This window comes from Dermacentor silvarum, chromosome 9 (assembly GCF_013339745.2).
Source record: "Dermacentor silvarum isolate Dsil-2018 chromosome 9, BIME_Dsil_1.4, whole genome shotgun sequence".
NCBI classification, from domain to species: Eukaryota; Metazoa; Arthropoda; class Arachnida; order Ixodida; family Ixodidae; genus Dermacentor; species Dermacentor silvarum.
In genome coordinates, this window is record NC_051162.1 from 95,199,314 (window position 1) to 95,225,194 (window position 25,881).

Here is a 25,881-nt window from a genome sequence, read left to right on the forward strand (position 1 = left end):
AACCGCCGCGAGACCTTGAAACTTTTGCTTGCTGTGCGCTTGCTCTTGCCTGGTGCAGCTGGCCGAGGCGCCAGATTTGAAGACGGAGAATCGCGCTATCCATAGAGACCAAGATGGCGGCGCTAGGTTACGCTTGCGGAGATATCGCGGCTTGAAAAATGCCGTTTTTTCGCTATTTTCGAGAAACTCCTCGCCACCTTAGCTTCGATAAACATTTTTTACATCATTTCCGCGCGATTTTCCGTGACGAGAAATAAAATAGAAAAGAAGTCATACAAACTGAAAATGTGATTTTCAATAAATCGGTTTTTCGCCAAATATCGCGATGCGAAAGCCGCGTCCCCCCTTAAACTTGCGCCAAAGCCACAATAACTTGCTAAACCATGAATTCATAACTGAACGATCATATAAAGGCACAAATGGGGGCTGATCTCTAATCCTGTGCTAAATTCATGAGAGACAGTTACAAAACACAAGCCTCAGGTACAGCAACAAATTACAGGTACGGTCACAAATCCCACGTACCGTCACAAAAGGGACGGTGCGCTAAAATCGCCAATCGATGACCGCGCGAACGGTCGTTAAAAAGGGCAATGACTTACCCTGGCAGGTGCCTTTGCAGCATGCCGTCGGGCAGCGCTTGGAGAAGCTTGACCATGGCCACAGCTATCGGGATTCGCAGAATCTCGTGTTCCTCGGGGAGGCGGATCTTGGCAGCCTTGTGCTCATCATCCGCCCGGGCCTGAAATGCAGTTTTGGAGCATTTAGCCGTGCAGTGGACTTTTTTTTGCACTTTCCGTGGTTAGCGTGCAAATGTGGAAGTATTCGTAACCCTTTATGGACGAGTGTTTCCTACAAACAACACTAAAGAAAAAAAAAATTACCTCTAGTTTTAGTTTTGAGTAGGGAGTTTCTGGCTTAATGTCTTTGGCCAACACTGAATACAGTAAAAGCTCGTTAATTCATAACTCATTAATTTGAAATTTTAGGATAATTTGAAGTAGCTGACGCGGTCCGTCCAACAATGTGTTGAAAGCAATATGTAACGCATCCTACTAATTCACACTGAAATCCACACTGCCACCGATAATTCAAGCTACGCGCCATCATGGATGGGGAGAGTGCTAGTGCACAGGAGCACGTTGGCCATGCTGGTGTCGCCACGTGGGCCGCGCAGCTTTGCGGCAGCCTGCGCCACTTTGCCGACGGTCGCAGACAGCCATTCAAACCGCCGCGCTGGTTGGGGATCGTTCTGCGCATGCTCCGAAGAGAGCAATCGACTGCGCGCGCATTTCGGCTGGCACAGCGCAAGCGGCGTAGCGTGACTGGCCACAAGCGATGCACAGGCAAGCGTCGCTTGTGGCCAGTGACGCTACGCCGATTGCGCTGCCGTCGGGTGTTCTCGTTGAAGCATGAGCAGAACGATGCCCAACCCACGTGCCACTTTGAACGGCTGTCTGCGACCGGCGGCGAAGTGGCGTGGACACCATTTTTTCTTCGCGCAATGCATTGTGAGTCAGCGCAGTCGGTGCAAACGCGCGGATGAAGCAAGAGTAATCTCGATGTTGGGCACGTTGGACCGCGCTGGCCGCATCCGGTTACGTTGGCTGCGCCAGTGCGTCGAACTATAGACGTTGTTGGTCTCGCCAACGTGACGTAGCATGTACGTCGGACTATATACGCACCTTAACCGAGCTATTTTTTCTCAGACTTTGATTAGTTCAAATTTTGTATAATTCAAATTTATGTAGCATCCCCGCATAATTCGAATTAACGAGCTTTTACTGTATAAGTATCATTTGTTGGATTAGAGCAGGAACAGAGGACGAGAAGGAATGGTGTGAAACTCACTTTCTTTTGAAAGCACGGTCAGAAATGCCCCTCACTTGATCGTTATACAACTGACCCCGTAGAGGCAGATTATTATGTGGAAATATTGATGTGTACCACCACACGTAGGTTACAAAGCAGCGGAAGTGCCAGCTCTGGTTTTTGTTTTTCACTATCGCTGCCACCGCATCTCCAGCAGGAGTCCTCGGAGCAGACATGGTGCAATTACTGCCAAAATGAGTTTGTGGCAGCACGTCACAGGGTTTGCCCTTTGTAGCAGTTTGTAGCAAATGTAGCAGCCAGTTCCACCGTTGTAGGAGCCATGCATCTCTTTAACAGCGCACAAAGGTAGGCGGTGCAAAGGCAAGGGTACAGGGTTTTATTTACACTTCCTAAAAGCTGCCAGGGGTATCTGAAAATTATGAGTGTTCAGCAACTGCTGGCTTTGTAATAAAACTAGCTGGGGCATACCTTTTGGTTCAGGACTTTGTGAAGTCTTGGCAAGAGCCGAGTGGCTATGGCTGTGTGAATGGCCGTGGCTGCATCTTCGTTGAGGGCCTTGTCCTTGTTGTCAACCGACGTCTCTTCCACCTCCCCTGCACAGCACAAAAAAAAAAAGAATGTCGAGCTCTTGTACACGAAGTTGAAGGCTTCACCACAAGTGAAGACAGCGCTGTTGGCTTCTGTTCCTACAAAGCCACAACGGCAAAAAAATGTTTGATTTCCACGCACCATTCACCTGGGGGACTTCATTTTCGTCAACGTTTTCAGTCTGTTCGGTGTCCACCTCCATCTCTTCAACCTCTCCTTGAGCAGTCGCACCCTCAGCTTGCACTGCATCCCGAGCTGGCTTGGCTGCTCCAGGCTTCTGTCGGATTCCCTTGGACTTGCTAAGGTCAAAGTGGAATGCGTCTAGGATGGCCACCACTAACCTGTTATTGGAACAAAAACATACTTGGAAACAAAGACAATGCAAGCCCACAAAAGAGTAGGTTGTGAAAATGCAGCTTTATGTGTTTGAGGCAGTAGCACTGCAACCTGTAGCCTGGGTCCATCAGTGCTACTGCCATCCGAGTCAGTAGAATTGGCCTTATCCGAAAATGTAGAGGTGACGACATTTTCACGCCGGCAGACAAGGACACCAATAGCACATTGCGGTGTCAACGTTCCCCATTTGTCCTTGTCTGCTGGCACTGAAATGATATTCAAGCTTGCATACCAACATGGCCAACACACAGAGGTAATGAGTCAGGACTGATGGTTTATGCAGTCCACGCCTTCTAGATTTGCACGTGTACGAGGCTAGTCCAGTAAGCATCATGCTCCGCAAGCTTGACATCATTCAGCAAAGCTGCAAATTCACAGCTTGGCTGCAGTATTTCTAAATAGACAACACTAACCTGCAACATCGCTCGTCTTGGGCACGTCACACAAACCTGTGCTCGCCACTAGATTTTTATACTTAATAGACCATCAGTGAACTATGCACTTCAGATTTGATACATTTATTCCTCGCTTTCATCAAAGCAATAAGAGTGCATTACGAGCACATTAAGTGCACTTGTCGTATCCGTTTTTACGCTTTCAGCATTTGGAAACATGTCACCAGAAATTTCACCCATCATAATGTACACATGCTGCTCTTGCTGTAGCGCCTTCGACACATGAGCGCCCAAACGGGCACTGGTTCTTGACGTTCGAGATTCTGCATAATTTCCAGCAAATGGTAGAACGATGCATTTCTTCAGCTTTCTGTATCAAGAATACAGATTTTTGTAAGCTTATTGTGACACATTCACTTGTATTTCCAACATTAAAAATTTTTCACGGAGAGAACTCTGTCGCTGCACTATCATAAATGAGGCTTTTTATGCGCTCCAAAATTTCGTCACGGTTGCGCTTTAAAACTCTTTTCATACACAGTGCACTATAAAACATTTTGGTGGAAAGAATTTTCAGACAAGATGCAAACACATTTTATTGCGTGCTTAAAGGCACCCCCAAAGTCAGTTTAGACACATAACGTATTCTTTCAAAACTCTATTTTCATTACTTTCCCAGCAATAGACAGATTAGTGGAAGAGAAAGTTAAAATCAAAGTTCAGTGTCATGTTTTTTTTTTTTTTTTTTTTTTTTCAAGCAGGAACCCTAGTGCCGTTATGTCACTGTGAAGTCACGGAGTTCAAAGTATATTTTTCGTATCTGGCCCGCCGCAACTGCAGTTGCTGCAGGGCCCCTTTGACTATCAGACAGTCTGCTGTACGCTGACCTTATGGCCATCTTGTGGTACTCCGTGTCCCGCTGCAGCAACTGGATGTAGCGCGACAGGTTCGCCTCGTAGTGACGCCACGGCAGCCGCGAGCAGAGCGAGCTCACCGCCTCGATGGCTGCATCCACCAGGGCCGTCTGCTTGGTGTACGTGCTGTTGAACAGGTAGCACGAGCTCAGCGGAAGCAGCACGCCAGAGATGGCTGGCGGCGTCAGCGAGGTCAGCTCGCCCGCCCTCAAGGCAACTGCGAGCCGGTTCAGGGCTCTTGCACGTCGGTGAAGCTGGAGCAGAAGGAACAAGCAACCGACACGCCCAGCGTCACCACAGAAGAACAATGCGCAAGTTCGCGCGACAAGATTCTGAGAGAAATTGGCGGGAGTCGCAAATGACTCCACTTCTTTCGCGAGTACCCTGCATCAGATTACTAAAGAATGCCATCAAAGAGCCCGTAGGTTACAAGTGCTCGTTTCCAAGCTGTCGCTGCGGCGTTTCTGGGCCCGGCCTGCCAACTGGTCTCGACGCAGGTCGGGCATCAAGTGCACAAAAAGACGCCACAGCCAAGTGCAGGTGTGTGCCGGTGTTTACAACGCCCTGCGTTCAGCTCAAATGCGAGGGCATCAAGATTCACCGACAGCTCTCAAAATTCGCTCAGTACTATGTGGCTCTTTATCGTGCAGACAGGCAAAAGCCTCGTCCGACGATGGGCGGCTTCAGGGGTGCGATAATCATCACTTGCAGGGCAACGCAAGTCAGTGGTGCGAAGTTCCTGTGTCAACCCATTTTTCAGATGACTGCGAGGCTAAATTGTCAGGCGAAGCTAATTTGTCAGACAAACTTAGCACGGTTGACAAATCTGTCTCACTGCGATATCAACTGGTGCCAGCTATTGCCGAAACAAAAGAACCTGGGACTGTCAAAGTAAAGAAAACTACTGCTTCCACACAACCAAGATGGCGAAAGCATTTACATTCCGAGCCAATGCACACTACACCACTGTCGACGAGGCGATGGGTTCGTCATTCCACTGTTTATTTGCTACTTCTGCAAGAGTTCTTGAATTCCACACATGGGGCCAGGAATAGAACCCGCAGACTTGTGCTCGGCCCCATAGTGACTGATCCACATCAGCAGGTACCTAGTCTTTATTGCAAGCATCTGCATTCTGTTGGCGAGCATCGAAATCTCTACGCACCAGCTTTTCTAGAAATAGTATAGCCCACACCTAAAAGTGGCTGCCTCTATTTAGAATGAGACCCGCAACGGCAAGTGTGGCAACAAGTTCAGGACACCGCCTTTGAGCTTTCCCGGGAGTAAAGCTCAAAGATCAGATCGCGAAAAAAAAGTTGATTTTGGAAAACCGATTGTTTTGGCACCTGCTGCACCTTATCTACATAGCATGGAAAGGGTTAGCTGAAAACGCAGTGACAATTTCTCAAATAGGCCTCAAGCCATCGTTTAAATATATTATTCTCTCTCAACCTTCAAAACCAGCTAAAGGAGTTATGTGATTACTGAGAGTCAGGCACGATGGTGGCTCGAGGCGACAAGGCATCAGCACAAGAAGACAGGGATCAAAAGGGAAAGCACAAGAACACAGAGCCTTGTCTGCCTTGTTCGCTTCTTCTCAGTTCAGTGTTTGGTTGCATTCTCGTGCCAATGTTCTCTCAGTCGAATCGGACATCAAAGACATGCGCCATACCTGTATGTGACAGAGGTTCTCCCAGAAGTCAAGCTCCACGTCCTGCCTGCAGCACAGCTGGCTAAGTCCGGTCAGGGACGGGTGCTCGCTACAGTGTTGCAACAGTTGCGACAGCACGCGCACGAATTCCACGCGGCTGTGCTGTCGGGACAAAAAAAAAAAGGAATCTCGGTTGTACTATTTGGCGGCAGGCCCAACAACCAGTGCACCTCAACAGGCGGAATTGAATGGATTTGCTCCAGAAAAAAAAAAATGCTCAGACCTGTGCCCATGTCTGCTGATCTATTTGCAAACAGTGAATGACTAAGCTTTACTCCCCAATTCTGTGCAATAGAGCGTTTTGAAAAGCCAACTTTAGCCCAGTCATTGCTAAAACACTAAAACATCAGAGAGCTTTAGCATACCGCTACATCTGCACATCTACAGCCACAGTTTCTGTCACCTGCCAGCTTTCCATGTGCAAGCGAAGATGCAGCTCAGACAGAAATAGGAAAGCTGGCAAATGGCTGAGATGGCAGCTGTAACGAAAAGCGGCTTAGGCTAAAGACTTCATGAATGGCACAGGAGACACTTCAAATCAAGGTGAATGTCACAGTCGCAGTACGTCATCCACACCGTATTTTACACACTCCCTATGCATGCCCTCATCAGTTGCCAGTCCACAAAAAATAGTCGCTGGCGTGATAAGCAATCAAACGAGAGGGGGATCCGATTATCTTTCTACGGTGTGGCAGGACACCACGGTTCAGAGACACGCTAGAAGTATGTCATCCACCTCGTTCTGCCCTGTACTCTCTACTGTTTGTGTAAGGTTGGACCTTCCCAAAAAGCTATTCAATGAACATGCAAACGCAGCAAATGTTTGTGGCAACAGTATCTCACTTGAGACCTTACCTCTGACTTGCCACGCAGCCCCTGACGAATTTCGCCCATCAGAGCCTCGGTGACACACTTCTCATAGGATGCCCTGTCCTCCTTCAGCCAGGCCTGGAACACCGGGCCCATCTGAGCCAGGGCATGGGACGCGGCGTCCCTGAGGGCAAGGTCATCCACCTGCGTCCCACAGCAGAGAAACATTTACCGCATTTGCCCACACAGAATTGATTCACTCAGCGTAATGCCTCGAAGCAACACCGGCACTATGAAAGAAACCATAGCAGAGGATTGATTCAGAGCACCTGGTAAAAGAAGTAGTGACAGCGCATTCTTTCTCAGCTGAAAAGCGTAGAAAGAATACTGAAAAGCCTTAAAGCACTCTAAGTAACTTACTAATAATGGAACCCCGGCTATATGTCCCCCGATTTTGTGACATCCCAGGTTTTAACGACGGATTAGTGCAGTACCAGCGAACTCCCCATAGTGACAATGCACTAAGAACCTCGATTATACGATGTGACATTACGCACGTCCCATCTAATATGACCAACGCAAAACTGCCAGCCCAACTGAGAATGTACGCATTCACGCACGCAGTCCGGAGCTTTGTTTACACATGAGCACACAAGACTTATGCGACTGTTGTTGAGTTTCCGGTTACACGTAGGTCGCCATATCGTGCCGACACTACCGGCTGCCACCATGGACACCACAGGTGCCACCGTGCTTCAAGCATTCAAGCATGTGCTACATATCATCAACAACATTCGGAGATTCGTCTGTGAAGGCAACGATGCCATAGGTGACCTCCTTGCGGACGTTGCTGCGCTTAAAACACAGCTCTTGCTGCATGGTTCAAAGGAAGTCTATAAGAAATTGTCTGTAAATGAAAAAACGTTTTAGCATGATGGCAGGTGTGGATCGCAGTACACGGCGCGCTAAATCTCTCCAATAAAGCGCGATTGGCACCTGACAATGCAGTATTTGTCTTGCATTTACTTTAGTAGCAGTTTTGGTTTCCGAGTCCTGCACAGTATTAGCCTATAGCTTAAATTAAAGCTCCTTACAACTCTCTCGCGTGAAACTGTGTATTCTAGACACAACTTTTGTTGGTCAAATCATAAGATGTTTTCGCATGGTCCAGAGGAAATCGTATAATCAGGTTTTACTATACAGCTCTTCGACAGAGCACTTCCAAATTTGTTTCCGAGGAGGTGTACATTCATGAAATCATGACACATTCATGACATCGTGCGCGGTCTGCTATGCTGCCACTTATTGGGCAGCCTGATTTAGCACCGGCACCATTAATAACAACCGAGCGAACTGAAAAACAAAACTGGTTCGTGAAAAGCCTATTTATAGCAAGTTGTTTAGGGTGTTCCAAGATCTACCAGTACTTTCTTCTGGGGTTTCGAGATCGAGAAAAGAGAAAGAAAAAAAAAGAAAGAAAATACTGTGTCAATAGTCTTATACAATAACCTATACCTAACCAACAGTTTCATGGAAAACCATCTGGCAAGGGAGAAACACAATGAAATAAAACAAAAACTTGGCCAAAATCTAAAAATAATAAAATTGCTAAAACTTGACATTTTGGTGCGTGTATGGGTCCCCTGTGCACAATCAGAAACATCAAGCTATTAGTCATTGTTTAAATAATAGTCATTGTTTCCCGGGGATACAAAGTTCCATGATACCCTGGAAAAAAAGAATGAGTTGACTGCACTTAGTATCATGATCAGTATCAGCCATGATCACAATCATGATCTATCGCATACTTCGAGAGTTCTGGCCTAGTTTGTTTGCATTCTGCCTTCATGGAAATGTCTGTCCTGCAGTGAACTTCATAAATGGAGGCTGGTGATGATGATGATTATGATAAAATACGCAGTGCCATGCTGTAACTGCAGTCACCGAATTGCTCTCACAGCTCGAATGGTGTATGTGCAGTTGTAGATAACGGCCAGCACGATGCGGACGTCTGGCTCCTCTTTCTGTCCCAGCACCAAGGGCGCCGCCATCTTGAATCCCTCCAGCCTCGTCTGGTAATTTGGTTCCTCTGCAAACCTTGGATTCCAGGAGTTCACCTGAAAAAAAGGTTTTTAAGAAAGTAAAGAGAAAAAAGCAAGATGAAGGACTAAGAAAAGTTAACAATGCAGGATCAGAGTGGCAAAGGGCAGGGGTGCTGTATTTGTGCAATTCTAGTCATGAGCGACATGATAAGACAAGCCCTGTCAACTAGGCAGATTAAAGAGAAGTTGTGGTCAAGAAGAACCTATAATTCAGTGCAGGAAACAAGCCTGCTTTGTAACAGAGCCTCGGCTGTTAAAGAAGTAAACTGCACAAGTATAGGAAATTGGACTGTGCAGACAACAGGAAATGAAGGATGGCATATATGCATTGCCTTTCTTACCTATCCTGTCATCTGCACTGTTTTCCATGCTATATATAAATCAAACAGCCCAATTTCATGCTGTCGTGAATGATACAATGACAATGCACATAGACACATAGATATGGAAAGTATTTTTTACGATGCTTCAAGAGGGCTTCTTCATTCTGCGAATTGGCTGCTAGGCGAGCTGCCCACTAACCTTGGCGATAAACGATGCCAGTTCGGCGAAACGCGGGACCCGTTCGGCCACGACACCATAGATGTCGCACAAGAGACGCCTCGACTGGTTATTGGCGAGACTCGAGAAGAGAGTGGCGGTGTACCTGGAAAAGAAACAAAAGTTGACTTGACTGCACCCAATATGCCAGCAAAAGTAATCAGGGCACTAGCCGCAGGCAATGTTCCTAAAGAAATTGTTACAACTTCATCACTGCAGCTCTACTGTTGCAATTCTGTTCATTCATCTCTATCTGACTGATTCGTTTATTGATAAGGTGATTCATTCATTCATTCCTTCATTCATTCATTTATTCATTCATTCGTTGGGTTTAGCGTCCCAAAGCAACGCTGGAGCTATGACAGACACCGCAGTGGAGGACTTCGGATTAATTTTGATCACCTAGGGATCTTCAATGTGCGCGTAATTCTAAGTGCAAAAGTATTTTTACATTCTGTCCCCGTCAATATGTGGCCACCAGAGATGGACATTCGCAATAGTCCTATTGCGAATGTGAAGATTTGCAAGCATACCCCAACAGTTGGTCCGGATTGTCTGCAACCTTAGCCAAGTTGAGGACGGTCGCCAGTTTCTGCTGGTCGGAATCCTGAAAAAAAAAAAGAGCAAAGACGACTCACTGACAAACTCTATGGCTACGACTATGAAGACCATGACTGTGACTTCCGTGTATCTTGACACAGATGCATGGCTGCATGACAGCAGAGAAAGCGAAAATACAATTTCTTGCTTCACATACCTGAGCTTGGCTTCGAAGCTTCTTAAATCCGACGACGAAAAGCTTTGCCAACTCGGCACACTGTTGCGAGTTTGTCAGCAGTCCACTTATCCTGAAAGAAGCAAAAAACACTCCTTGATCAGTACAGGTTGACAACTTGTGCTCATAGCTGCTCGACACGGCAGACTTCATACATTTTTCAGACGTTTTCATCAAAGGTAAATTGGTGATAATGAGAAACACAACACAAATGGCTGCATGCGAAAACTGCTTTGGAACTGGCATATGAACACATTTATTGTTGAAGCAGTTGACAATTCTTGCAACTCACAATCACAATCAGTTTAAGAAATAGTACAACTTCAGTGTAGGACTATCAGCAGTCTGTCAGTGCCATATATTAATGAAGTTTGCAGTCCTGAGAATGGGAGTTATTCTTGTGCCAATACAATGAGGCGTAGTTGAGACTAGCCCCCCCCCCCCCCCAAAAAAAAGAAGAATACAGAGATTTTATGCCAGCTTGGAAATGGCAACTACATATGTAAATGAGTTCTGGCAACTGAGCAAGTAAAACTGTGCTGATCCAAGACAGCCAAGGTGACAGCACTTGCCTCAGCAAGATGTTCAGCTCAACAGGTGACAGGGGCTTCTGGGTCCGCACAGCACTTTCCACAATGGATTTCAGCTTGTGCAGTATGTGGGGAACGTATGGCAACATCAACAGTGCCCCATAGTGATCCTCGCCATCAGATTTTTCTGCAGCAAAAAAAGAAAGAAAGAACATCACAAATTAAAAAAAAAAAAAACATTTTATTATTTATTCAAGGCAACGTTATGAAATACGCAGTACCATAACAGAGCTGTTAAATGCAGCTTAAAGAAGGGAGCTGAACCTTTATGTCGAGATGCCTGCCTTGAACTGCGAAATGTTCTGGGAGCCCGGGAGAAAATTTTACTTAATGTAATTCTGCTTTAAGTGAGACAAAAGCACTGAAAGGCACAAGCCTTAATCAAGTCTAGTAGGATTCCACCTATTTGCATATAGCAGAGTTCATCTTTTTTTTTTTTTTTTTCATTGTCTTTCCTCAACAAGTGAGTGTCTTTGAAGTTCTTTCAATTTGCCAATTATTTCGGTCTTTCCTTTTACTGCATTTTTTCCTTCCCTTCTATTTCACTCTAATCACCTCGACTAGCATGTCGGGCATTTCACTAGGCTAATATCTCCAGCTCTCATCCAAGTTTTTCTCTCTTTCTCTTTACTGTGGCTTCGAACAAAAAACGACTCATTGTGCCAGGACTTTGCATACCTTTGTTAATTGCACCATACTTAGCACTTGACTATGACTGCTTAGTATTAACATCAATAATTGTATAATTTTTTCACTGATCTCGCAATAATACAAATACACTTTCCAACCAATTTTTCAAACCACTAGTTTATATTTGAACCTGCTCAAATCTTTGGAGATTTGCTTACCCAAAATTTACAATGCCAAGCACACTTTTTCATGCGAGCATATTCTGTATTACTTTAAAATCCTACTCTAAGAAGAGCACAACACTTCCGCATTGTACAAGATTTTTAATGTCACAGTGAAATTAGCTTGTTGCTGGCTTGCACGGGATGCTTATGTATCGTCCCAAAGAATCATAACTTGCCATGGAAGTCTATTACATCCATGCAACGAAGAAGGTTTTAAAAAAAATTCAGGAGCAGCAATGCTACTTCGAAAGTGAAACCAGGCTGCCACCATCTTACTCAGGGCACGAAAAGACATCAGGGATTAGTGAAATATAGGAAACACCTTTTTGCCTCCTTAATTACTAAATGCTGCACGGCTAATGGCAAATTTCGCTGCACAGATCCTATTGAACACATATTGTTGTTTCACTGGTTTTAGGAGGAAACCTGAATGCCGTGGGACATTTTTTAAGAGTTCTTGATATCGATACTCAACCAAATGTAATATTTTAGGTAGAAACAACGACCTTTTATTTTCCAATTACCCTAGTGTTTACATTCGAAAAACAAAAGCACTTAAGGTGTGCGCCGACTGCAGTCTGCGCGGTACTCTTTCAGAGGTGAAGTCAGGGCAAGCACTGACTTCACCCCTGCTGGTAAACAGTAGCGAGCGCTGCCACTCCAGAAATTTTTTAGAACCTCCTTGCATGCAACCAAACCAAACATAAGATGTTACTTTGGCAAGATCTGTACATAGCTGACAAGCCATTTCTGTTGCAGTGCACTTTGCAAATTGGGGGTTCATTATTTCACGTACGGGGTACCCAAAATTTGGAACCAAAACTCCTTTCTCGTGAAAAGTGTAGTACTAACAAAACCGTTTCTTCATTGCACATCTGCTGCTGGTACCACCACCACCGCCACTACTACTACTACTACTACTACTACTACTACTACTACTACTACTTCTACCACTACTATTCAGTACTGCTTGTAGTACTGCTACTACTGTTGTCAATACTTGGTGCAACTACTACTACGACTACTACTACTGCGACTACTATTGCCACTGCTTGTAGTACTGCTACTACTGTTGCCAATGCTTGGTGCAACTTCTACTATAACTACTACTACTGCTACTACTACTTCTACTATTGCCACTGCTTGTAGTACTACTACTACTGTTGCCAATGCTTGGTACAACTACTACTACGACTTCTACTACTGATACCACCACTACTGCTGGTACGACTACTACTGCTGTTGCTGGTACTATTACTGGCCCTACAACTACAGCCAGTGCAGGTACTACTACTGCTTCCACTGCTGGTAGTACTACTGCCACTAGTACTACACCACTGCTGCCACCACCACCCCAACTACTGCTACTATCACTCACCGGGAAATCCAGCAGTAGAGCGTCGTGCCTCAACGTCAAAGCAGTGTGACACCACCAGTGGCGGCGCACGCTTGCCATCTTCCACGTCATCATGGTCACCTTCACGGAGCGTGAGAATGTTGTCGATGATCATGAGGAGCACCTTGAGGATGGATGGTGAGATGTCCGAGTTGCCCAGGAGCGAGACGAGACACGGTAGCGGAGACGTGCTCAGGTCGTCAGCCTTGTATTTGGCAAACAGCACAAAGTACCTGCCGATACAAGCAACCACAAAAAAAAATTCATCAGATATGACGAAGATATTTTCAGGCAGGATGTGACTTTGTTAGGCAAGGTTTTACCATATTCTTTTAAAACTCAATTGTCGTTAATTTTATGGTAAGAGGGAGAAAAACAACTTTATTAAAGTGAAAATAAATATAACGGAGAGATTATGGCCAGCCGGTGCCTGGCTGCCACCTCCTCGGCTCATTGAATGGCCAGGAAAACTTTGTGGCAAGAAATTGTTTACTAGAAGACAAAATTTTGAAGACCACGCTTCTAAGTATCCTTTAATTCAATTAGCATTCTTAGACTCCGTCCGTCTATCTATCTGGCGCAAGTTGTCTACTAGGGTGTGCTGGCTGCTATCTTGCCAAGCCGACAACTTGGGCCTCTGGGTATGTGTCACCAGTTCCATAATTACATGATGTAAACATAATTACAATATCTACTAATAATGAATTTCCCATACCCAAATTACAAATCACATTATTTAACACAGGTAATCTTCCCAAAAATATGCGCTCTGCCTGATTTTCTTTCCACATTGGAGCTGCTGTGGCTAAGCTCTTGAAACTGATCAAGTTTGGACTATCGCTTTTTTCTAGAATAGTACGATGTAGTCCATCTTTGTCGATAAAGATGCCAAGGAATCCCCTTGTTCGCCCACTGTGCTGTTCAGTTAAACTCATTTCCCTGCCACCCGTCTGTCAGATTTTGCTTGCACATATTCTACACGGAGTCACATGACACCCTTACCTGGGATTCCGGCTTAGTGCGAGGAAGAACTTAAGCAGAGGGTTGGGCTTCTGCTTCCCGGCCAACTCGGCCAAATGAGGCAGCTGCAGGACAAACGGGGAGACCAACATTGTCAAAGCACCGAGACACACTGCTTAGAGTTGAGAACAAATCTCAAAAGAGCGCTCACCTGAGGCCACACAGCCGACTCGAAAATGGCGTCTATCTCAGCTGACGTGAATTCGTACGTGTCAAACCGTTCAAAGAACTGAAATGGCAGTAAAAAGAAGGGGGCGGAAAAAAAAGGTAGACAAGGGAAAATTACTTTTTACTCGAAGGACCAAACTCTTGCATATCAATTTATTGGCAGCTAAGCTCTCAACCTAGATGCAACACCCCACGCTAATCTCTCTGCAACTCTAAACAAAATCACTGTGCCTTTATGCTGAATACAAAGAGCATGAAAAACAAGAAGACACCAATGACAGGACAAGCGCTCACAATTTATTTGTTTATTGCAAATTTAATTGAATTTTTTTAATGAAGACATCATAAGACAATGTTTTATACATTACAGTCAATGTCCGATTTTTTGGACTCCCTAGGGCCGCGAAAACGTCCGAAAAGCCGGGCAGTCCGGAAAAACGAATGCATGCCTTTTACTGTCCCCAAGGGTTAAAATTGCCACAGGCACGTCCGAAATAGCCTATGAAGGCCTGCCAGTACACTTATTAGGCGTGTCTAGCTCTTACTGAGCTAGGAGGCAGCGGGTGTGCGCACACATGTATAATTAAGGAATACATACCATGTCCCGTGACAATGGCCCCTTCCCTCTCTTGGTATCCTTTACTGTAATACTTCGCGCATGCTTCAGTGCGTAACACTGCTGCATTGAAGCGAAGCTAACTTTCGGGAACCGGCATAATGCAACGCGCCATGCTTCCCGAGTTTCCAAGACATTGGCGAGGATTACAAAGGCCGAGTCAGCTTCATTGCTGACAGCGGCAAATGGTTTCAATGAAAACCCGGTACGGAACAGAAAGAAGCTTGGTAGCAAATGTCAAAGTAGCTAGGCCTAGCGTTGCCAAGGTGGTGGCTACAGCTGCCAGCGGATCTGCGCACGACAGCACAGGTTCGAGGAGGCGAGATAATAAAAATGGCGGCGGTGGTCTCTTCGATTACTGCCGTTTCAGTCATGCGGTCATGGCAAAAAGTCCGGAAAATCGGACGGCGAAAGGTTTTTTGCATCCGAAATTTCAGAGGTTTTTATGCATAGACTCTATGAGGTACATGGCGGTGCCGCGGAAGCGTCCAAATTATTGGGCGTGTCCGAAAAATCGGCCGTCCAGCAATCGGTTGTTGACTATACATTACAGGGCCAGTGCTGAATATTAATTCAAGAAGTGGCTTGCGGGATATCTGTTATCTAATTGTACCCAGCCCCAATAGATCAACTTGGCGCTGCAGCAAAGCCCAATAGTCTTTACAGTTTTCACACCCATGTAGGAAACAAAACAATAATAATAAACAAACCAAACACATTCGTGCAAAGTACAACTGAGCGTATGTGCTCAGTCAAAGGTAAAGTCAATGCTTAGAAAGGTGAGTCTACATGCAACCTATCATGTTTTTCATGCTCTTTGTATTCAACACGAACAGGATCCAACTAGCCAACCTTCCTGTATCCCTACGCTGTAAGTTCATCCACGACCTTTCGTTTCTCTGTCACAAGTACCCTGCATCAGATTACTAAAGGATTCCATCAAAGAGCCCGTAGTAAACAAGTGCTTGTTTCCAAGCTGTCGCTGTGGCATCCACGGACCCAGCCTGCCGACCAGTCTCGCGGCGGACTGGGCACTAAATGCATGAAGGGATGCCGCAGCTGAGTGCACTGTGTGCTGGTGTTTACAACGTCCCGCTTAGAGCTCAAAGTCGGGACACCAAGATTCACCGGCAGCTTCAATTTGCTCAGTAACATGCGTAGCTCTTTATCATGCAGGCAGGCCGGAGCCTCGTCTGATGAAGGGCGGCTTCAGGGGTGCAAGAATCATCACTTGCAAGGAACCGTGAACAATAAAAAAAGATGAAACTATCTTTCTAATCGGCTGAAATTATAAATGACAGCCGACCAATGCAAATCTGCTGACGAACTTATGCATACATGCACATGTCATCTCTGCTTCATTCAATCCAGGCATGAAACTGCTACAGTTCAGTACATGAGCACACTACCAGTTGCCAAGCAACATTGAACGCAGAACACTGGAGAATGGTGTCACTGAGACTTTTGCATGACTACGAACTGAAGCAGACGACATGAGAACACGAGGGGTGCCTTCATGACTGGCTGTACAATCGAAGTCATCTATCAAAGTTCTGTGAGTCAGTTGATCTATCATGTGATGCAACACAATAAAACCAAATTTCAAAGTCCCATTGTTCAGAGAGCGTTTCATGTCAAACAACTGCTGTGAGCACGTATGGCTTTTAACAGTAACAACATTTCGTAGTATACTAGCAACCGACGGCATCACTAGCAGCGTCAAAAACGATATCCATGTTGTCCGACTTAAATGCTAGCCACTTGGCTGACCAAGACTTATGCGCAACACAGAGAAGCACCACCTACGTGAATGGTCACCCTGTGAATATTGTTTCAAACAAGAGACGATCGCTCAACAGCAGTAAGCTCCAGTCATCTGCAAATGTTTCCCAAGCATTTGAATTACGCCCAGTATCAACAGAACACGTTTTACACTCTTTTGACTCCCAGGTGGGAATAAAAAAAAGAAGTCTCAGCATTCACCTTTCCTCCACAAAGTGACTAAACCTTTGTTAAACGAGCACTGGAGTGCCACCGACCTGAGAAACAAGGCCGATCACCCGTGACCTCAGGACTCGCGTGTTGCTGATGACGGCACGCACCACCCGGTCCTTCTGCGAGAGGATAGCTCCAGCGTAGGTGGCCACGGCGACCAGTAACTTGAGCAGCGTAGGCAGCAGGCCGGGTGTCAGAGCCCCCAGGTGCCGCAGCATGTTCTCTACTGTGCCTAATGTGCTGCACAGGGCATACGTTTCACTTTACAATGCAGTTCAGCTACCTAAGATACAGTTAAACAATATGGCCCCTATGTGCACCTAGGCAATAGCAAGAGCACATCGACTGTACTGTGAATGCGGCACACAGGAAGGAGACTGTGAGGAATGGAGGAGTAAGTCAGTACAAAAAAAAAGAAAAAATTCACATCACAATTGACTAAATAAGGCAGTCTCTGAGTATCACAGCTTTGAGAATACGATGGTTCAACAATCTCACCCATGAAGGCGACGAATCGGCACCACTTTGGAAAGATCCAGGTTGTCCCGTATGTTGTTCACAGTGTCCATAATGCCATCTGCATAAATTAATAAATGCCTCTATGTTCATGCCTGCCCACCACGCACAACAGCCTACTAATGTTGCTGGGTTGCATGCCACATTGCTACGTTGCAGGGTCCGCTTGGTGCTCCCTCTCTCCCTCTTTCCATTCCCTCTTCCCCTTGCACCCGCGTAGGGTAGCAAACCAGACGCTCATCCCGTTGAGCTTCCCTACCCTTCCTCGCTTTGTTTTCTCTCTTCACAACAGCTTCGCAAATACAGACCATTAAGTGAAATCCTACAGGGCATGTTGGGTACAAGGTCTGACAAAGCCGCACTAAGGCGTGCCAATCATGGCTGCCGACGTGCAAGCACATTGAAAGGCAGCATGCAACGAAATGATGTTGGCGCACACTGCAAGGCTTACCCGACAGGTACTGCTTCAAGGTTGCCAGCTCGAGGTCCATGAATGCACCAAGTTCAGACTCTTGGCAACTCGCCAGGAACCGCAGCACAGTGCCCTGGCGATTGCTGAAGCTGCTCTTGCCTCCAGTCGCCGAACCAGAGCGTGTGTGCATCTTGCCGTAGAGCACCCTAAACAAAGTCACGAACAACGTTGATGAAACCGTACAAAAGGTGCCTTTGCAAGATTCAAGAGGAACCCTTGAAGAGCAAAAATAAAGTAAAACGTTAAAGGAGGCTGTTCAAAAAACTATAGCCAATGCGTTTAGTAACGAGGTCACTGAAACGGACAAACCAAAGGTAAACGAGTGAGGTGAGGCCGCAGTGGCTTAGCAAAGAGCCCAGGACAGAAACATAAGCAGGAGACATATGTTACAATTAGGCATCTGACACAATATGCAACAAGTCAGGGGATCTTTAACATGCCCCCAATGCATGGGACACAAGCGTTATTGCATTTCACCCCATCAAAACAACAAAAACGTGGTTTTGATGTTAACAGGTCAGCGCTTACCTCATCAGGATTGGAACGATGTCTGTTCGGTGCTCCGCCCGTACTGCTCCTTCTCCACCGTCATCAACATTGAAGAGAACAACTTCTGAACGAAAGCTGGCCTCATCCAGAAGCCTTTCAAAGTTCTCCCTGTACCAAGGCGAGGAGGAAAGAAAGAATTCTGAATAACCTTGAAATCGTCCATGCAGCAATCCTCAGCCATACTACAATCTCAAAAGAATATCCTCACCTGTAGGGGGTCAGGAACTTCTGGCCATAGCCGACGATACAGGCAAATGCAAGTTTCTGGACTTCTGGATCTCTAAACGTCAGCAGCTGTTGAGAAAAGAATATCAGAAAAGCCAGTCACTTGAGGCTCATGACCGTTGAACTTTCAGTATTGCTTAGATTTATTAAAGAACCACTAGGCTTTCTATCATGTCCCAAAATGAAATGCTTTAGCTACACTGCTGCATGGCGGTTGATGAACACTTTCAAGCTTGTTAAGGCCAGGCTGTTAAGGGCCTGGCAAGTGAAGAAAAGAACAGGACACACATTAGTCTTTGTCCTGTTCCTCTTGCTCAACCATGTCTTTTTAGCTAGAACAATAATAAGACTCAGTCAAGACTAATTAGCCCAGCTTTTGACCGTTTGAACTTAATCTGTCTGAATTCGTCTGAAACTTATCGAATGCAATTGTTCACAAATACACGTCGGATGAGATGACACAAGTTAACACCACATGTCTTCTGCTTTACGATCCCAACACTTACAATTGCCTCCTGATGCCTTATGATTGGCTAGGAGCTCCAATGCACTTATTACGCTGAACGAGACCACCAGTGCAATGCTCGAATAGAAAGACTCACATCAAGGTACGTCTCGTAAAGGAGCTCATGCTTCGAAACTGCTCGCGGGTTGGAGAACTTCGACAAAAGCCTCAGGTGGTCACACAGGCTCCTGGAATCAGCAAAACAGAGAAAGGACAGAGTTCCTTTATTTGACTTGGTGCTCAAAAATTTCAAATTGCAAGTGACAGGGTACAGATAGAGGCTGTTACCTGACAAGTTTCAGCCTTGCTCGCGAAGGTATGTGCTGAACCTCCTCGACCGGCACGTCCTCCTCCTCCCTGTCGTCTGCATTTTCGTCCTCCTCTGCGTCGTCCTGCGGCTCGTCTACGCCTACGATGATGACGCTGGCCTCCTGAGGATTCTCTGGTTTGTTCTCCACGCCGTCAGCAGGCAACACAGGAGTGTCTTCTGGTTTCCGTATGTCGTGATGCGGTGCCATTTGCATGTTTGGCCAGAACTCCTTTCTGAAAGAGAGTCATAAGGACGATTGGGCAGTGAGATTTCAGAGATTCCGCAACAGAACAGCGAAGCTGATAATCTTTCAGACTGCTACATTTGCCACACGTAGCCTGCAGATTGGTGCCCCATAGAAGCCTCCAGACTTAGCTGGCTATACAGTCAAACCTCGATATAACAAACACGGATATAATGAATTAATGGATATAACGAAGTAAACAAAAATTTCTCGTCAATATTAGTGTGTAGCAAATATATGCTTATAACGAATACCAAATATAACGAATGTATTTTTGTGTCAGATATGACTCCGTTATAATAAGGTCCAACTGTATTACAATCTAAACAGGATCCAGTCTACAAGTGATATTAGCACATGGCCTCACGGGCATCTGATAAATATCAAAACAGCCATCCATGCTAATACATTTGCTACTGCAGCATGACAACAAAAAGAGAAAACAGTGATACCAACAGCCAAGTAGATTCAAGGTGGCAGATGTCATCAACAGAAATTAAAATTAAACTTATTGCATGCATCACTGTGCCCAGAACCTTTGAGAGCTCCCTCCATGATCTCTAGAAGGCTACTGTAAAGGCCAGCCAGCTCTATTAGGGCTGGCTTGCAGTGGGCCAAGAGAACACTGGGATAGCACTGGGGACAACCTGGTCTATGAATGCCACCAATGATATTGAACAAATCACCTACTAAGCTAATTGTACTGTTACCAGACATAGCAACTTTGGTAAGCAGACTCAAAATTTTATAAGCGAACTGCTGCGAAACGCAAGGGCGACACAAAATCACTCACTCCAGAAATCGGTAAAAGAATGTCACGACATCCCTGCTGCGTCTCTCCGCAACTCCGGCGAACTGTTCGGCCGCATTCCAGAGCAAGTGGCGGTGGTTGACGTAGTCCGGCTTGTCGGCCAACTTGGTGGCCGCCTCCTGTGCTTCGTCAAAGACGCCGGCAAGTCCCGCGTTGGCCAAACTGTCCACGCCACTCTGGTCTTCGGATGTCGCGGGGACAGAAGTTTCTGCAAGAGCAATAACAATTTCAAGGTAACTGATCACCAGTTTTCGCTACACGAAAGGAAAATGGCACGTGATAAATTTGTAGTATGCAATGAAGGCAACCAACACCACAAGAATGTGTAAACTGCAGAATGATGCAAGGCACAATGAGCAGAAGTGTAGAAACTTTACAGCAGTTCATGCTACACGACAGGCAGACATGCTACAGTGGTCATCAATGTCATCATCATTAGTTTATGCAGCACTGGAGCACAAAAGCAGGACCACACTACAACATGGGCAAACATTCACTCAGCATCATTAGGTAGCGAGTCGAACGTCCTTGGTTTCTTAGCATAGCCTTATCGAAAAACTAATCTCTGCATATAAGCTAGCCAGCATTACTGTGTAGAACGAACAATAAATGCTCTTTTTTCACTGTCTGTGCTCACGTGTGTTATGCCCATTGTTCCCAAGGGCTGAGAAAAGTCGCAGCATGTAAAACAAGATCGTTTCTGGAGGTTCGCTTTGTGCCAGCAACTGTGCCAAACTGCTTTCATGAGATGACTGGAATGTCACTTTATGTTTTTAGGGTGGATATTTTTTTTCCCTTCTCGTGGGCTTTAATTGTGGGGTTAGGTTAGGCTGCAGGGGTGTCTTATACACACACAACAGTAATTTAATTATCTTCAGTGCCTTGAGCGTAAGGGTGACAGCCAAATCATAAAATGTGCTGTCCCAAAATGAGGATAAACCGCAAGAGCAATGGGACATGCAAGTCAGGGGTAAAAAAGATGTGGAAAATCAAAAGTTCGTACAGTGACTGTTTGTAGTTAATGTTGTGCCCATTGTGAAGGTTCATATTTTCCCGCACTCCTACGCGTGCCACTGAAGTAAGAGCGGACGCCTTCTTCCTCTCTTAATGTGCAGGGAGCCGGACGACATTCCCAGCGGTGGTGCAAAAACCCTCTTGCAAACCGGTCGCAAACACAGACCGACCACGTAGCCACACAGCCACGCACCAATTGAACCGAGCACAGAACAAAGCAGGGGCATAGAAATCATCACGGCCAACGAACGCCGGAGAGAAAGAAGATTGCGAGACACGACACGTAAACATTTACCCTAGGTAAACATCTCGTTCCTATCCTTTGTTGCGCCCTGCCTTTGTTCACCGTACGACCCTTGCAAGCGTGTCAGTTGTAACTAGCCTGCTTCCAAGCAAATCCTTTGGTAGTAATAAACACTGCTCTACTTGTTATTCAAGAGTGTTGTGTTTCTGCTCGTCCTGGTACCACCGGAGCCCGGCGTAAAAGGCAAGCCTAAGCCTTACGCATGAAGGCAGCTTGCGAGAACTCCCGTCAACAATGTTTTGATGGCCCACATAAGTCTCCTTGTTTTCATTCTTAAGGCCCAACCGCATGCACGCGATATTCAAGCGACGTGACAGGCACACCCTGTCGTGCTGTCGTGTCGCGGCGTGGAGCAACCACATGAACGCGACATCGCGAAAAAGAGTAGCGACGGATTTACATTGTTGTGCGAATAAATGTTATCTTGCGCGCGTAAAGAATACTCAATTTTATCAAAAGGTCAATGTTTTATCTAGACCTAGCTAAAATATGCTATCATCCCCAGTGAAAATCCGTCCCATGCATCCCCAGTGGAACTCCGTCCCATGCCGCCAGCGTAAGGTGCTGTGGCGCCATCTGTTGAGTAAAACTTAAAACACTTTCTCGGCTCTCGGTGGCGTCTCAGGCCTAACAGCGTCAAAACAAAACAACCGATCTCAATAATAATGACAAGAGAGCGCCGATACTTAGTCTTCAGCTAGCGATGAGGTGAAGCGATGACTGATTGTACTATTTATTTTTTGCTGTCACAGCAGAGAGCAAGTGGCAAGAGCGAATTCAGATCGAAGTGGGCAGACTGATTGCTGCCATGTTGTTGTGCAATCATTGTCCCCAGTGGATGTTGTCGCGCTGACTTCCAGGCGACAAGCGACATTTTCTGGCTGGCCAGAAACCAGCGACACAACCAGCGACAGATAGCCCTCCGCGACGGCAAAACCTGTCGCTCGTCGCCGTCGCTTGTCGCTGTCGCTCGAAAATCGCGTGCATGTGGTTGGGCCTTTAATTACGTCATAGACCATCTGTTACATTTCATATTGTCAACTTATAACGTGAAGCAGCACACATATTCCGTACGTTACAATAAAGCTTTCAGTTGCGAGTTATCAGATGTGCTGCAATCCACTGCCTGTGCCCGACTTAATTTTATGCTCAATAGATGTCGGGGGCAAGAGAACAAGGTATCAGTGCATGTGTTGACGTTTTCCTATTTTGCATTTCATCGTCGGTACACCAAGGACCAAGCCAATTCAACTGAACACACCAGGTACTCAAAGCTGCGACTGACCTATCTTGTCATACACAATGGTCAGGTGCTGCACCAGCGTGCTCCAGAAGGGACCGTCGGCGCTGGCATGACTGGCGAGGATTTCCTGGCATGGTTTCCAGAGCAGCTGGAAGTTGACGAGGAGGGTGCCCAGCAGGTAGTGCACGGGAGCCTGAAAAGCACCAGAGCACCAATTAGCTCAGCTGTAACTAGCTCGTAACTTACCAATAACTAACATACTACTAATAACCTGCAATTAGACATTATGACACGATAGAAAGAAGCCCTCAGATCAAATGACCACCCCTCAGAAACCAGCCTGGCTAAAGCGTATTTTTTAAACTAAAACAACCTGAGCTTGAAATTTTGTTACATAGCGGCAGCTGTGCACCAGTCTACGATGGACATACAGCCGCAAGCATTTTTCGAAATGATGCCATAATAGCAAAGCTACAGGTGTTTGATGAACACAAGGTTGCCATGGTTTCTCGCCTTCACTACTTCTCCCAAGGGCCCTCTCCCCTTGCTGCCCACTTCTCTCACCAACTGCACATAATGGGCGAGAAGTGTAAGGGAATCAAGGTGCTTGATTTTCAATGTTGTTGTTAGTCACAACAATATGAAGAAACAGACAACAAAGCAGCAAGTGCAGCGAAAGATATGGGTTGCGTCGGTCAGCAGAACAGAGAACCAGAACACCAGTGCTTGTCTTTGTCTTCCTTTGCTTTGTGCGGTCTTTTTGTGGCGCCAATTTTACTCGCAAGCTATGAAAGACCACCTAGCCCAATAATTCCGGCCGCTTCGAGAGACGAGCAATTTTGATGGCCGAGGAGCTGGGAAAGTCCGCCGCAGTTCGGTGTCTCGACGTCGGCGCTTTGCGGATGACGGGACCAGCGGCAGGCCCAGAAGTTAGAAAGGCCCTGTGGAACTTGAAGTGGCCTGGTAATGACCCCGAATGAAATGGTTGTGCGGTCTTTCAAGAAGTGTACTTAAACCTCAAACAAGCTCGACGCCACGGAAGATGACTCTCGGGTGGTAACTTTTGGAGATGGTTTCACTTTTGTGAGACTCTGCTTGTCCCAGCACAGAACCCCTCGAAGTATACAGCCAGCAGCTCTCTCGGTGCTGGTAGCAAGCATAGGACAGCGCCAGAAACACTTGTCGGGGATGCTTTCAGTGCCGAGTCATGCGCAATTTTGTGAAAGTGATTGCCTGAGAACACCGCCCAAGGAAAGCTCTGTCTCATCTTAAGACGACGATGATGAGTGAAGAGAACTAGTTTCTGAATTGCGATGCCTTGAATAATGGTACCATTTTTTTCCCCCCATTCATGTCGCGTTACACACGCGGTTTTATTTGTTTTATTTTTATTTCGCATGACTAGAAACTCGCCCCTTGCCTTACAATTGCGGTCGTGTTACATTGGAGTAAATACGGTATTGCACAGCCATTATCAGCTGACTGCAGTGAGGTCACCATGCCAGCCTACGTCTGCTTAAACTTTTCTTTTTCTCTCTCTCTCTCTCTGGCGGTACCAGAGAGGCGCCATACGAAGCGGGGTCGGCGTAAAATTGCGCCATATACTCGAGTTTTTTAATACATTATTTCTATGGGAGTTTTGCCGGGACCAAACCAATTCGTCGCAAAATGCGGGTCATCGCATGACCGGGGGACGCATAATCGAGGTTCCACTGTACTATGTAGAGATTAAGCATGCAGTTTGTCAGAACTGCATTTCCGCCATTAGTACATTTTAAGCGGGTAAATATTAAGGTGTTCCTGTTAATTCTCGAATTTGGGCCGTTCTGGCACAGTAATAGTTTTAGAAACTGGCCAAGTTCAGCCTCGGTAGACACTGTCTAGGTCCAGGTAGACACTGCCGAAATCCACGAGGTCGTGCTGCGCTGGTGCAGAAACATTAGGGCAGTGTCGCCACCTGTGTCGCCTTTCATTTGTGTCTTTTCAGCCTTAGCAAGCCACCTCTGATGGTAAAAGCGGCTTTCTTGGTATTGTATAAGCGCATTTTACTATAGTAGACAAGACTTCTTTCTCTTTTCAATGCTCCTTGAATTGAGCTCAAAATTTCATCAAAGTCTGCCTTTAGCTGCACCTGAAGCAAATTCACAATGATGCAAGCATGTGTTCGATCCCTAATTAACGTGCACCAAGATGTGAAACAAAAAAAAAGAAAGTAAAACGTCTCCGCAGCACTCACCATCGAGTAAGCACCCAGTGACACAGCGGCTGCCGCAAGCTGCTCGGAACTCAGCGCCTGAAGCAGCTTGAGCCTCTCGCGATAGTCCTGCACCGTCAGGGGCACAGCCTCCGCCGAGAGGCAGATGTTGAAGACGTGGCAAGCTGAGGCAAACTCCTCCAGCTGGAACAGCGGAAAAGGAGCGAACAGTTTGCATGAACTGTTCTGGCCCATTTGCAGGAGAAAAACATGAAATTTCATGAATGAGAAAGATTGCCATCGGTCGAGGAGCAGCAAAAAGCTACAAGAGAAACCCACGCATGCTTCGCAGAAAGAAGTAAAAGGCTCAGAGTGGAAAAATTCATCATTGTCCACGGATTGAATCCAGGACCAATGCCTTTTTACGTGCCAAAAGCACAATATGATTATGAGGATGAATCAGAAACATGAGCACGACACCTTATATTTCGTGAGCCATGCACCTAATTGCACGTTCACAATGGTTCGATATGAAATGGGGTGAAAAAAAAAAAGCCATACAAATCTCTATGGATATTATTCTTCCGAAAATGTATACAGGAAACAGGTGAAATTTTATTCTATGTCAGCGGTTAGCCAATGTTTCTCAAGCCAGAGAGTCCTTAGCAGCAGTTACACTTGCATGATGGTTGTAGGTAATTATTTTACTTGACACTAAATGCAAATCTGTTTCTCCTGGCAGCACCCATGTGCGCCAGCCGCAGCCATCGCAGGAACGGAGCCAGTGACTA

At 46.1% G+C, this 25,881-nt stretch overlaps 1 protein-coding gene across 1 annotated transcript in view; it reads right to left on the minus strand.

The window, feature by feature from the left end:
• LOC119463381 (small subunit processome component 20 homolog) overlaps positions 1–25,881 on the minus strand; it is an 83,462-nt gene that overhangs the window by 41,296 nt on the left and 16,285 nt on the right. The window contains exons 18-41 of the mRNA XM_049655362.1: positions 25,133–25,294; positions 22,939–23,089; positions 20,318–20,543; positions 19,259–19,513; positions 19,068–19,158; positions 18,449–18,534; positions 18,220–18,348; positions 17,671–17,837; positions 17,202–17,280; positions 16,748–16,943; positions 14,076–14,153; positions 13,907–13,989; positions 12,887–13,137; positions 10,637–10,781; positions 10,047–10,137; positions 9,823–9,896; positions 9,272–9,395; positions 8,606–8,764; positions 6,693–6,851; positions 5,799–5,939; positions 4,100–4,380; positions 2,563–2,762; positions 2,302–2,426; positions 603–742 (exon numbers count right to left, since the gene is read on the minus strand). Coding sequence (XP_049511319.1) covers positions 603–742; positions 2,302–2,426; positions 2,563–2,762; positions 4,100–4,380; positions 5,799–5,939; positions 6,693–6,851; positions 8,606–8,764; positions 9,272–9,395; positions 9,823–9,896; positions 10,047–10,137; positions 10,637–10,781; positions 12,887–13,137; positions 13,907–13,989; positions 14,076–14,153; positions 16,748–16,943; positions 17,202–17,280; positions 17,671–17,837; positions 18,220–18,348; positions 18,449–18,534; positions 19,068–19,158; positions 19,259–19,513; positions 20,318–20,543; positions 22,939–23,089; positions 25,133–25,294 — 3,593 coding nt within the window. The remainder of the gene's footprint in view (positions 1–602; positions 743–2,301; positions 2,427–2,562; positions 2,763–4,099; positions 4,381–5,798; positions 5,940–6,692; positions 6,852–8,605; positions 8,765–9,271; positions 9,396–9,822; positions 9,897–10,046; positions 10,138–10,636; positions 10,782–12,886; positions 13,138–13,906; positions 13,990–14,075; positions 14,154–16,747; positions 16,944–17,201; positions 17,281–17,670; positions 17,838–18,219; positions 18,349–18,448; positions 18,535–19,067; positions 19,159–19,258; positions 19,514–20,317; positions 20,544–22,938; positions 23,090–25,132; positions 25,295–25,881) is intronic.